General features: G+C 44.4%; 1 protein-coding gene across 1 annotated transcript; it reads left to right on the top strand.

Moving 5' to 3' along the window:
• Positions 1-2,211: 2,211 nt before the first annotated feature.
• Positions 2,212-10,902, top strand: LOC308280276 (uncharacterized protein). Its single transcript, XM_080720536.1, has 9 exons — positions 2,212-2,332; positions 2,477-2,686; positions 3,354-3,427; positions 4,145-4,310; positions 4,868-4,941; positions 7,189-7,354; positions 7,929-8,006; positions 9,879-9,959; positions 10,345-10,902. The coding sequence occupies exons 2-9, from the start codon at positions 2,536-2,538 to the stop codon at positions 10,476-10,478; spliced, it is 924 nt and encodes a 307-aa protein (XP_080576662.1). The 5' UTR covers positions 2,212-2,332; positions 2,477-2,535; the 3' UTR covers positions 10,479-10,902.
• The last annotated feature ends 2,646 nt before the right edge of the window (positions 10,903-13,548 follow it).

The following is a 13,548-nucleotide window of genomic DNA, read 5'->3' as shown; positions in this document are numbered from 1 at the left end:
CAGGTACGGGCTGCTCTGGCTGGATGTGCCGCCGCGCTGTTACCTGCCTTGCCTGTTTCACCACCGCCCCACGCCACGACGGTCGCTGCTGCAGCAACAGCCCCACGCCAAGGGCAGGACACTGGTTTGTGCTATAGGGTGTGCCAAATGTAGTTCTAAGAGCGGCCATTTCTTGGGTAAACACAGCCTTACACAGGTGTTCTGATTGGAATAAAGCATTAGTTCTATGCAATCAAACAATTGAAACACCTGTGTTTTTACACAAGAAATGGCCGCTAAGGACTACAATGACGTAGCCGCTGGCACACACTATTACCACAAGAGGTTTGGCCCCAATGCCAAGCGATGCCGGCCCCCATGTTCTTTTGCAAACCAAACGCCAGCGCCGGCAAACGGTAGTGGCCTTGTGTGCCGGAAGTACGGGCAGGCTGCTATTCATTCAGGACACAATCTCCGGCCGGCGGTTCCTGTGTGATTCCGGTGCACAGATGAGCAGCATCCTTCCTGCTTCAGTGGCACACATCCAGGCCAGAGAGAGAAAGAGAGAGAGAGAGAGAAAAAAACACACTCTCTCCGCGAGTAAACGCCGGGCGATATTTCACAAAGATGACCACAATCCAGCTCTTGCCTCCCGCGAGCGCATTCACGACAAGCCTGCATGCGCACGATAATTTCACAGGTTTCTACATTTGTCTCCAAAGTCTGTATGATAGGACCTTTTTCTTGTATTTACATTAACCACTTGTCTTGAACCCTAATATCCCCATTCTGAGGAGGGCTTTAGAAGAGATACGTAGACTAGACTAGAGTGAAGAATCCAAAAGTAGCCCCGTGGTTCTGTGGGTCGGGATCCCCAGGGGGGTCCCCAAATACATTTTTGGGGGTCGCCAGATGATTACGGTAACTTAATGTGCAACATTGTTTTCTCACTCAACAGTAAACAAACCAACATAAAGTTTAAGTGTATAGAGAGTATCTGCACATTTCTAAAGTGACAATTTAAGGACTTTTTAATAGCTCTAAAATGACAAATTAAACATTGGCTAAATTGTCTATTAGAGGTAGAATGTGAAAATAGCAGATCTACATGCTCACATATACTGTAGCCTACCTGCTATTTTCACAGTAGAACCGTGTTATACAAAATGTTGCCTGAACGTTTAGTGCTCGTATAGGGTAGGGGGGGTCCCCAGTTCAAATATGATAATTTTGGGGGTTGTAGGCTGAAAAGGTTAAGAACCACTGAAGTAGCCTCCTGAGAGTTTTAAATGTTTGATAAATACACTGATCACAGTGCTGTCAAACAAGTCTATGGAGCTATCTATGACATCTATTAAGATTTAATTTGCAACACAATTTTGATACAATATGTAGTGGGGGTCCTGCTTCATCTCCCTCAGCTAAGCGGTCCTTGACTTGAAAACGTCTTCTTGCCTGCAGTGCCTGCCTGGCAAACAGCCAGTAGTCACAAATCACAATTTAAAAATATAAATGATTGCCCAGGATATTTCATCAGCTGCTATAGTAACAACAACAATAATGATTATAATTAATTAAAAATACGTTTAAAATGGAACGTTGGTTTGTCTGGAGCCCTGCAGCAATGTTCACTGTTCAGCCTGTTGGTTAGCTGGCACTTGATCAACCGGTTCAAAAGGTTCAAGGTTTGTTTATTTAGTGTCCAGTCAGCGGCATAGACATCAATACATCAAACAATACAATAAAAACAGCAAAATACAGAACACATGTAGCAGACAGATACCTGAAAGTAAATAAAGTGCACATTGACCATGAAGTGCATGCGTTAAAGTGCCGTGCAATAAAGTGCACATTGTCCACGAAAGTGCATCTTCTTATAGGAAAGACCAATAAAGTGCACATATGAGGAATAGGTTATCTCCTGGACCTACCCAGAGCAGCGTTCAGTGTGCAGATAGACACAGGAACAAATTAATGTTTGTGCCTGTTTGTTGTGGCACAAGGCCAGATGGAAGGAGTTTGTATTCTTTGTTTAGTGGGTGAGCAGCATCGGAACGGATAGATAGACCATAGACTGTAAAATGAATGGGGTCCAGTGGAGAAAAGATCTTTTTGGTACCCTTGCGGGGGGAAAACAGTGCAACTAGCAGCCAATTATGGGATATTTCTCTTCCGACAGAGCAGAGCACCTGTCTATTGAAAATCTGTCCTATAGGCTGTTCATCTGTGTGCCAGATACTTTGGAGGCAACTTTTACGATCCTTCCAAGGGAATTCTTATCTCTGACACAAAGATTACCATACCAACAAATAATTGAAACAGAAATGAAACCACTCCAGCCCAAGGACCTCAGGTAAAAAAAAAAACGTAGAAACCCGGGAAAAACATGTGCATACTTTGGGTAATTAAAAACCTTTCAACTTTTTCGTTCTATTTTCCTCATGTGAACCTGCTAGATATCATGTGTCCTAAACCCTGCATGATGTTTCATCCACAGCTCAGACACAGCTCAGACACAAGCACTGCGGACCCCCTCAGATCTCCATCAATAACTCCATGATGCTGAGCTCCAGCTCCATAAGACAGAAGTACGCACTAACAGAAAAGGTCTTCTATTTGTGTAAGGAGGGATACAGGAGAACTGGAGGCTTCGTCCATGTGACGTGTCAGGCTGGGAAATGGACTCCTTTAACTCTAATATGTACAAGTAAGTACTGTGAGTTTGTCATAATATATACTAGGCTAGCCTGCTATGTGCCTGTAGCGGCTATGTGTACGTTCTGTAGTGCTGTGCGTAAAAGTAAAAAAAACTAAAACAACGATCAACAGCGTTGTTGACAAGTGGGTCTATACTATAGCCTTGTCTGCTGAGACTATAATCTACTCCTACAGCTGTGTCGCTTGCTGAAAAATATGGCTTGACTACCAGCCAACAGATAGGTCTACAATACTGATCTACAACGCACACGTTCTTTTCGGAGAGCGGCGCTGCGCTATAGAGTGTCGATTGTTTAGCAGGGCTTCCAAGTCTCATGCTTTGAGTGTGACACACACACAGATTTGGAATCTCTGTGTGACTGGTATGTCACTGTACGCGTGTGCTCGCCCGCACATGCATACCGTGTGTGTGTGTGTGTGTGTGTGTGTGTGTGTGTGTGTGTGTGTGTGTGTGTGTGTGTGTGTGTGTGTGTGTGTGTGTGTGTGTGTGTGTGTGCGTGCGTGTGTTTGTGCTTGCTTTGGATGAAAGCGCTAAATGCACCACCACACGATTCTATTAACTTGTAGTTAAGACAGTTACAGTAGCCTGAGAGATTGTACATCTTTCTTAAATGGATTCTAATATAATATAATGTAATCTAATCGAATCTATTCAGACAGGGTTCCAAAGCCTTCAGTAACATATACCTGTGAAAAGAAGACTGTCACCTTGACCTGCAATGTCTCACAGGTGAGAAATCTGTCTGTCTGTCTGTCTGTCTGTCTGTCTGTCTGTCTGTCTGTCTGTCTATCGAACTCATGAGATTATGTATCTCATCTATTTAATGAAGCTTTAGCGTTTATGCAGGACGTGAGTCTTGCCCATCTCAGCTGTTATCAGCTGTCAGTCAGCTCCTTTCGTACTCCTCATTCATCTGCTAAACATTCCATCACTCTGTCTAATCCAATCAGAGCTCTCGCTCAGTAAGGAAGGCACCTTAAAATACGGCTTGCATTCACTATAGCTCAACCCGTCTGTTCTTCCTTTTTCCCCGGATCAGGAATCAAGGCATACCACTCAGGCAATGCCTGAGTGGTATGCGGGTGCCCCAATTTCATCCGAAGCTTCTGATCTGCTGCAGTTTAGCTACCTCCTCCACCCCAGCCTCCACATTTTGATCAGAGTCTGGCATAGGCTCAAATATACTTGCAATTTCATGTCTGCCATTCAAGCTAAAATTATGTCAATGCTATTCTACTGCTATTATACTATTGTATCCCTATGGGGGTTTTGCTTAGCGTTCCCTGATTTTGCATAGCAAACTGCTCGAATAAAATTCAACATCTCTGAGTGAACGCGGAGCCTTTTAAGGCCAAGATGAACTGTATTCATGCAATAAATGTTTAAATCTACTTTTGACGTGTTCCTGTCTAAAATGTATGTAATGTGTCTGTGTGTAAACTCCAGCCACAGGGCCTGTCCTTTAGATGGAGTGAGAATGGGAAGGAAGTGGTGAAGCAGAACCAGATGAATCTGACCAGACCTGTGGAAACTGACAGCAATTTCACCTGCACCGCGTTCAAACCCGGTGGCTCAGAGACCAGCCGGCCCTTCACACCAAGCTGCCCCAAAGGTGAGTCCCCGGGTGTTATACTGTGTACAGTATGTCATTACCCTCATAGTAGTCTTGCGTAAACCAAACTAAATCTCCAAATGCTAGCGATCTGTTGTTAGCTTCGTTGTCATCTGCCCGCTGTTGGGGACTTCCTCCACGTCTCAGTCTCCCAGAAGGATCATCCGTCACACTGCCTCAGGGCAAATGAAGGGCTCACCATAGATCATCAACTGGTCTGGAAACACAAATTGTGGGAAATCTTGTAAAGATTTGGAATCTCTGTGTGACTGGTACATCACTGTGCATTCGCCCGCACGTGTTTGTGTGTGTGTGTGTGTGTGTGTGTGTGTGTGTGTGTGTGTGTGTGTGTGTGTGTGTGTGTGTGTGTGTGTGTGTGTGTGTGTGAATGTAGCCTAATGCACATGGTAAAGTGCTTTGGATAAAGCGCTAAATGCAGTGCACCACCACATGATTCTATTAACTTGTAGTTAGAACAACAGTTAGCCTGAGAGATTGTACAAATTTCTTAAATGGATTCTAATATAATGTAATGTAATCTAAGTGAATCTATCCAGACAGGGTTTCGAAGCCTTCAGTGACGCATACCTGTGGAATGGAGACTGTCATCCTGACCTGCATTGTCTCACAGGTGAGAAATCTGTCTGTCTGTCTGTCTATCTGTCTATCTGTCTGTCTGTCTGTCTGTCTGTCTGTCTGTCTGTCTGTCTGTCTGTCTGTCTGTCTGTCTGTCTTTCTGTCTGTCTGTCTGTCTATCGAACTCATGAGATTATGTACAGTATCCCATCTATTTAATGAAGCTGATATGCAGGACACGTGAGTCTCGCCGACCTCAGCTGAGCCTGTTATCTGTAGTCGGAGGCCTTAAGGATATCTCGTGCTAATCAGTCTAAAAGCGTGAAATTTTGCACAGATGTAGCCCAGGGCATGCTCTAATGCAGGGGTCCTCAATAGGCGGACCGCGGTCCACGTCCGGACCGCGAGGCACCGCCGACCGGACCCAGGACGAATTATTAAAAAAATCTCCGTTTTGTTTCCACTTCTCATTGTATTCCACTTCATTGCATGCGCTCTGAAGTCTGTGTGCGAGAGAGAGAACGCCACGCTGATTGGCTGATGCCGGGGCATAAACTATTATGGGTTGTCATCTCTATGACAACGACGCGCTGATAGTGTTCATTTCACAGACGGCGGAGTGCGGAATCTTTCGAGGCAGGGAGCACGCAGCAGCAGCGATTAGCTGCAGGCTGTAAAAACTAGTTGTGGGTTTCATTCGCGCACAAGCACAACATCAACGTGAATACGTTTGCATGAGGATTATAATCTTCTCTCCAGAGAGTTTTCGCGAGGTGCCACAGCCATGGCTGCCTCTCTCTTTCTCCATGGATTTGCAGCCAGCGAGCCATGCAGCAAAGCCAGCTGCGAGCCACACGCATTACTCGGTATAGGAGTGAGCCACGTTCCGCATCGTCTCCGACGCGCGACACCTCGTTTTCGGATCGATATTCACGTTGCGACACAAGCATAAATCATTCGAAGATTATCCCAGTTTGCTAAAAGAAACAAAAACTTGGCGCAAACAAATCATTTTCGTAAAATAAATATCTCTGCTCCACCTTGATTTATTACATTCTGTTCTCCCTTCAACGGGTTGTTACTCTTTAGTCAAGTGAATCAACTTGTGGGTCAAATAGGACCCCAAATGATTTTGGAGGAGTCCCCAGGCCAGATGAAAGTGAAGTCATAATTAAGGACTTAACACCCTAATACAAAATAAACAGAAAAAGACCATTACTGCATCAACAAACTACTAAAAAAAAACATTAGCCAATGTAAAATAATGTATGAAAGGGATCCCTAATTAAGGTTATGAGGGCAAGTGGCCATGACCTGAGGGCAAGTAGGACATGAACTGTACTTGCCAGACGGGCATATATATATATATATATATATATATATATATATATATATATATATATATATATATATATATAATTTATTTTTCCCCGGACCCGGACCTGTTTCAAAAAAATATTTGTGGACCTTCAAGATTTGTATTTGAGGACCCCTGCTCTAATGAGTTAGCTAGGGCGCCCGAGTCGGCGACCTTCGGGGTCCCATAAAACGATGGTTTAGTGATGAAAAGTGATGAGTCATCACTTTTCAGAGTTTTGTGGGTGTTTTCTGGAGCTGTGGCGACCCCGAAGGTCGCCGACTCGGGCGCCCTAGCTAAATCATTAGAGCATACCCTGGGCTACATCTGTGCAAAATTTGGCGCTTTTAGACTGATTAGCACGAGAAAAAAAAACCCTAAGGCCTCCGACTAACATGAATGCTCACCCATATATGCATCATTTTCTGAGGCCATTTCTAGCCCAAGGAATGTTTTTTGTGCAAAACAAATGCTTGCAATGGATTCAGCATCATGACAAACCCCTAGTTAGACCTCTCACATCCTACTTAAATACCCAGAAAAAAAGTGTCTTTCTGGGTATTTTCCTCCTGTATTGAAAGTCGATGGGAGCCCAACTTGATTTGGCCGCTGTGGCGACCCCGAATGTCGCAGACTCGGGCGCCCTAGCTAAATCATTAGAGCATACCCTGGGCTACATCTGTACAAAATGTGGCGCTTTTAGACTAATTAGCACGACATTACCATGTCATCTCCCTAACGTCTCCGACTACTGCTCCTTTCTTACTCCTCACTCACAGATCTGCTAAACATTACACCACTCCGTCTAATCCGAACGCAGAGCCTTTTAACACCAAGATATAACTGTATTCCATTCATGCAATAAATGTTTATTCACGTCAAAAAAAAATTGACGTGCGGGTTCCTGTCTAAAACGTATGTAATGTGTATGTGTGTAAACTCCAGCCACAGGGCCTGTCCTTTAGATGGAGTGAGAATGGGAAGGAAGTGGTGAAGCAGAACCAGATGACTCTGACCGGACCTGTGGACACTGACAGCAATTTCACCTGCACCGCGTTCAAACCCGGTGGTTCAGAGACCAGCCTGCCCTTCACACCAAGCTGCCCCAAAGGTGAGTCCCCGGGTATTATACTGTATACAGTATGTCATTACCCTCATAGTAAACTAAATCACTAAATCTCCAAATGCTATATAGAGTCTGGAACTACACTAGCCCCATATAGAAGCTCACCCTCCGCTGGCGATCTGTGGCGATCTGTGGTGAGGTCCTATGGACCTGTCTGCCCGCTGTTGGGGACTTCCTCCACGTCGGCGGGGATAACCCTTTTCGCGACAGGAAAGTGAAAGGAAAATCATAGTCTTGGAGCGTGGAAATACCCTTATTTTTTGGATTTGTGGTCGCGGAAAGGGTTATCCCCCGCCGCTGAGGACCTCACCACGGAGCTAACAACAGATCGCCAGCGGAGGGTGAGCTTCTACATGGGGCTAGAACTACACCTCCCGAAATCCGAGAACAGAAGTTATCATCTGTTTTTTAATTTTCATTCACAAAAAAATTATAATAATTGAATTTCATTATGAACTTGTAGATCATAGATGCTTTTGTATGGAGGTTCAAGGTGGTCCATCTATAGAGGGTTTAAGTGGTTAAACTGAAGTGATATTGACCTCTCTCCCTGTCGCAGAACAAGAATCCCTTTCCCCCAAGGAGATGTCTGGCTTGGACTTCTGGCAAGTTGTGGCCATCTCTTTATGTGGAATAGGTGTGTTTGCTATTTGCTATCTCATATAAACTGTGGCAAATACAGGCTTAACTGGACCAAACCTATACACAACACAGTGCAAGCCACAAGGCGCATTTATTCACAGATTTGGTTTACAGAATGAAAGAAGTGGTGCAAATGTCAAACAAAACGTTCAGGGTAAAGGCAAACTGAAATAGTCTTCTTCTTTTCACTGAGGCATATACTACTAGTCCCCCCCCCCCCCCCCCCCCCCCCACCCACCCACCCACCCTTTAGGATTGGGCAATGTTCAGGTAGCTCAGGTAGGTTCAGGGGAATTAGCGGACTGTTCCTTTAAGAGAAAGGTGGGTAGGTGGGTTACTCTGCAGGGCAAAGTGATTACGATGATTAACTCCAGCCCTACCTACGGAACTCGCCTGTCGGCTCGTTCCTGTGGTAAGGCTGTCGTGCAGGATAACGGTGTTACATGCACACCCTCTTGTGTAATATTGCGATTATACAACTGTTGCCCTTAAAAAAAAACACGTCAACTTCATTTCATTGTAATTAAGATATTCGATAGGAATTTGTAATTTTTTAATGCCACATTTAGCTACTATGTCCCTGAACGTCACATGAAAAACGCTAGCCTAGCCTAGCCGCCTAGCATAGTGTGGGGAGAGAGGCGGGCTTGCTGTCTTTCATGACCAACGCAGCTGATTTATTTACTTGATGAGAGACAGTGCATCTGTGCTCGTTTGTGTTGGCTCGTTATATGCACGGTTGGAGAGCCTGTTTTCCATTGAGAGCCCGACTACCTGTTGTATAATTTGCTTTAACAGGGGCTCGGGGAGTATGAACGTTGCTTCTCTTCACAGGGAATCAGGTGGGCGCCAGCTCAATAAGCCCAAGCAGCTCACTTACACGCTAACTTAACTAATAAAGGGGCATGTAAACTCATAGGGCCAGTGAGCTCTTGGGTGTTCTGTAGTTTAAGTAAAGGGGTGAGTGTAGTACTCAAAATAAAGGGGATGCGTGCTTTAGGTCAAGGCATTTCAATACAGGCCATATTCACTATATCACTCAGAATAAGGGGATCCGAGTTCCAACTCAAAGCTTTCCAATACGGTCCTCCTCCACTCCTTCTCCTCCTCCTCCTAGCCAGGCCGGCTCACAGCCGTCAGATTTCCTAGGATAGGATACGAGACAGTGAATATTTGGAATTTCTATTTAGAAATGAGCAAGAGTGTGTGGAGTTTTCTCTTACCGCCCAATGCACGCTTTGCAGCCAAGAGAATGCCAAGATCTAAAGGCGCAGGGAACAGGCTCTATTTGTACCCCGCCCCACCTAGCCGCACTACACAGCTGTCAGTTCAGGTTGACTGAGAAGGTAAGTGGGAACGTAGCGGCCCTCGATGATGCAGCCTAAGCGGGGGCGGGGTCCTCTGAGTTTTACTCTGTCTTCATGCCACTCTCTCGGCCTCCTCCTGGTGGCGCGCTTACCTGGCAGTATTCCCCTTATCGAGATACCACAAAACATACAGTACATGGGCAACTGGTGGGCCAGGGCTCACATGTGGCCAGCACCTTCACTTAAACGGATAGTCCTATCCAATACTCACCCCATGGGGATTTGAGTTCATGGATATATTTTTGTTTATTTTGTTTTCTAAGCCAATAATTTGATGCTCCCTATAGAGACACAAAGTGCCTGCTTTGTTGCCTAGAGACACAAAGAGTCTCCTCAAATGAATGGCTGTCAGTGCAAGTACCGGTACCAGTAACATTGGTAACAGTAATGTTCAATATCTTCACAATACTTTCATGCATGCATGTAAACTTTGTAAAGTGTAAATTCAGAGCAAGTGCCAAGAAATTATAGTTTGTTGACGCGCCGCTTCCTCCTTCCAGCTCTGCTTCAAACCATCATCATCATCAGCACCTGCCACTGCCTCTGTAGAGCCAGACACCAGAGGCAGAAGAAGATGGAGGGTAAATAATCACATGTTTAAAAGTACCAATACTGCAATGTAGAAATACTCTGTTACAAGTAAAAGTCAGAAATTACAGGTGCACTTGAGTAAAAGTACAAAAGTATTGGCATCAAAATGTACTTAAAGTGCCAAAAGTAGAAAGTACACAGAATGCAGAATGTCCCATTTCACAACCTTTCAAATGAAAATAGCAGATCTTCACAATGCGACGCATTGTGAGCTTGTAGATCGGCTATTTTCAAATGGACAAAATGCAAATAGGCCTATAGGGCTGAAGTGGTTAGTGTATGTTTTGTAATAATAATCTAAATCTATAAAGTAACTTAAGTAAACTAAAGTTGTCAAATTGTAGTGGAGTCTAAGTACAATATTTGCAACACCAGGAGCGGCCAGCAGCCGGGAGGGTGACGAAGACATAGGAATGGATGAAGAGGGAGCCGGGAGAAAGCTGAGGGATGGAGGCGACGTTCGAAGTAAGGAGGACTCCTTCCACGATGATGAGGATGATAGACTCTAGGGATGGGACGATGTGAAAATGTCATATCACGATTATTGTGACAAAAGATATCGCGATTTACGATATTATAATCAAAATCCATTGTCCTGGGGCGGAACATTTGCCAAAGAAATAGCAGATCTACAAGCTCACAACTTGCAAAGACATTTGATAGAGAGTGAAAAAAAGACTATCACTACCTTTTACCAATTATAGCAGCTCGGCAAATAAAAGGTGAATTGATCCCAGTTCATGACGGAGGTCGATATCACGATAAAGGTTTTATCGCGATAAACGATGATATTGCGTATCATCCCATCCCTAATGAACCCCCAGCCTTAAACGCCTCCACTGGCTCCCGGTCAAGTTCCGCATCACGTACAAACCTCACCTATAAAGCCCTCCATGCTCCACAGTACCTGTCGGACCTCCTCGAGGACTACTCCCCGGAGCGGAATCTGAGAACGGCTGAGTTAGACGGCTGAGATCACCGTCTAACCTCGCGTCACCAGGCTTTCTCTGGGTAAAGCCTGGTGTTTGTTTACAACGGGCCGTTGATCCGTTCAAGGCGGAAAACCACAAGCAGAATAAGGGCCGTCGCTTAGTTATTTCCCCCTGTTTGTTTCCCAAATCCCTATTAAAATGCTTGAGTAGCCTAGTGTAGTCTTGCCAGTCGCTCTACGAGTTGGACTAAAAGATGCATATACCAAACAAATTTTCCAAAAGCAAAACTATGCCGCATCAAAGGGTTTATTAGGTAGGCCCTAGGCCTAGAAGTATGTCCTTGAGTGCAGGGGAAAATTTTGGGTTAAAACTGTTTTCCGTTTTGATAGTTACGGCCAAAGTGTAGTCCCTCTATAGGTATATTTGTTCTTGATTTTATTCTTGACTGTAACACCTATTTTCTACTGACTGATTTCATTTTTGTGGCTTTTGTATACTTGATGTTTTTAAAACAAGTTGTGCCTATGGGCAAAAATACCACCTGCACTTACCTGTAAGGGCCGCCCCTCATCTTGGTAACAGGAGTGGTGTGTGGATCTGATTGGCCCCCACCCTCCCTAGACATGTTATATAGCTGGCTTTATGCGAGCTGCTTCTTGTATGCCTGATGAAGGTCTGAAGAGACCGAAACGTTGCTGAATAAAGTTTAATTGTAAGTGAAGACAGTGTGCGGGACTCCTTCTCTCCTTTACAATAGGCCTAAAATCGATGTAGATAAATCTTTACGTGTTGTAATGCAAGCATTGTTATTTAGCGGTTAGGGCAGTGGTTTTCTATAGATTGCATTCATTTTGATGCAATAGTGTGCACTGTGCGTAGAAAGACATTAAAGGAGTAGTTGCCACCAATTATTTTTTCTATTGATTACTCTGGCCATGGAGACTTGAGTGTATTTGTCACATTCCTAAGACAAGACAATTGATTATAGTAAATGTACCATGACAAAAAGTCATTTGGGGGTGAACTACTCCTTTAAGCCTATACATAGGCCACTGTAAATAGGTTTGGATTTCTTCCTCTTTTTTCTCTCCTTTTAACTAATTATGTTTCTTCCACAACTTTAGCCTTGTCTTACATCTCCTATTCAGCATGTAGACCACAGTCTTTTTAACAGGAACATGAGCCTAGGCACACACACTACTATCAACAATAATGTTCTTGATCTATGACTGCCACCTGCTGATTGAAATGAGTCTGAATGCCTGCATGGAGAGGGATGGATTATGTTGTGCACATTGTACACGTGCACGGTGCACAGGGGCCCTGCAGCTGGAGCCTAGGGGGTGAGTTAAAGAAAATAGGATCTCAATGGAAATAAGCCGCAAGGCTTACCTGAGTTTCCTTTTAGTTGACCTTGTACCAGTGAACTGTACTGTCATGAAACTGTACCATTTGTACTGTACCACTGTACTGTTTCATACAACTGTAACTGTATGAAAACTTCTAATAAATATTGCAATCAATCAATCAATAGTCAGTCGGAGACGTGTTCCTTGTAGCTGTTAAGCATGGAGCCCAGAAAACCAGGAAAGTGGAATCATGATGCAGAGAGAGTGGAGTTGAGTATAAACTTAAGACTTTACTGAAAACAGGTAGGCAACAAAACAACAAAGGACTCACTGTAGGGTCGCAGGAATAATAACTGAGGCAGGGGCGTCAATTGGGTATGGCAGGGGAATAAAAGTTACTTTTAAATATAAATCCATGAATGTCTTTTTGTCTATCTGCGCTGGTTATTCTGTTGTTAAATTACAGTAAAATAACTACAAATGCAAAATTTTACAAAATGGTCACTTTAACAAGGTATTATAATTGTATTCTAATCTCCACACTTGTATTCTCCCCATCTTGACAAGATGGTATATTCCCAGGTTCCGCAGGTCAGCTGCACAGGTGCAATGCATATTGTTAATTGAGGCACGTTTACTAACATGCCAAGTTTAGCTGCAACCGTTCCAGGCTGCCATATCCAGCCCAAGAAACCGTAGAAACCTGTGGAAAAAACTGACAAAACTAGTTTTTTTCAGACATTGTGAAAATAGCAGATCTACATGCTCACAACGCCTCGCAGTTTCACAATAGAACTGTGTTATACAAAATGTAATGCCTCTTTTCCATGAGGACTCCCATCTTTGCCATACCTTAGCTTTTGCTGAACTGACGCCACTGAACTGAGGTACACCACACAGGGCTGAATACGAACATAACGACAGGAGTAAAACGTAGGAGCCAGACCCAAGGAGCCAGGAGAGCGTAGATATTGTAACTCTCTCCTCACTCGTCTCCCGGCATGTGCACTTAAACCTCTCCAACTGATCCAAAATGCCGCGGCACGACTGGTCTTCAACCAACCTAAGTTCTCACATGTCTCTCCCCTTCTCCGCAGCCTCCACTGGCTCCCGGTTGCGGCCCGCACCGAATACAAAACACTGATGCTGACCTTCAAAGCAGCCAAAGGTATGGCTCCTCCATACCTCCAAAACCTGATGAACCCCTACACCCCCACCCGTTCACTTAGATCAGCCAACACAGGGATGCTGACAGAACCCTCGCTAAAAACTCCAGGGCAAAAATCCACTCGTCCGAG

Source organism: Nannobrachium achirus (assembly GCF_963921795.1).
Source record: "Nannobrachium achirus genome assembly, chromosome: 24".
In the NCBI taxonomy this organism is placed as follows: Eukaryota; Metazoa; Chordata; class Actinopteri; order Myctophiformes; family Myctophidae; genus Nannobrachium; species Nannobrachium achirus.
Note: the sequence above shows the minus strand (reverse complement) of the source record. Positions and strands in the feature narration are given on the sequence as shown.

Coding starts and splice junctions, on each gene's coding strand:
- LOC308280276 (XM_080720536.1), top strand. CDS start 2,536: ATGATGCTGAGCTCCAGCTCCATAAGACAGAAGTACGCACTAACAGAA. Junction 4,942..7,188: donor TGACCTGCATTGTCTCACAG/GTGAGAAATCTG, acceptor TGTAAACTCCAG/CCACAGGGCCTGTCCTTTAG. Junction 9,960..10,344: donor GAGGCAGAAGAAGATGGAGG/GTAAATAATCAC, acceptor TTGCAACACCAG/GAGCGGCCAGCAGCCGGGAG.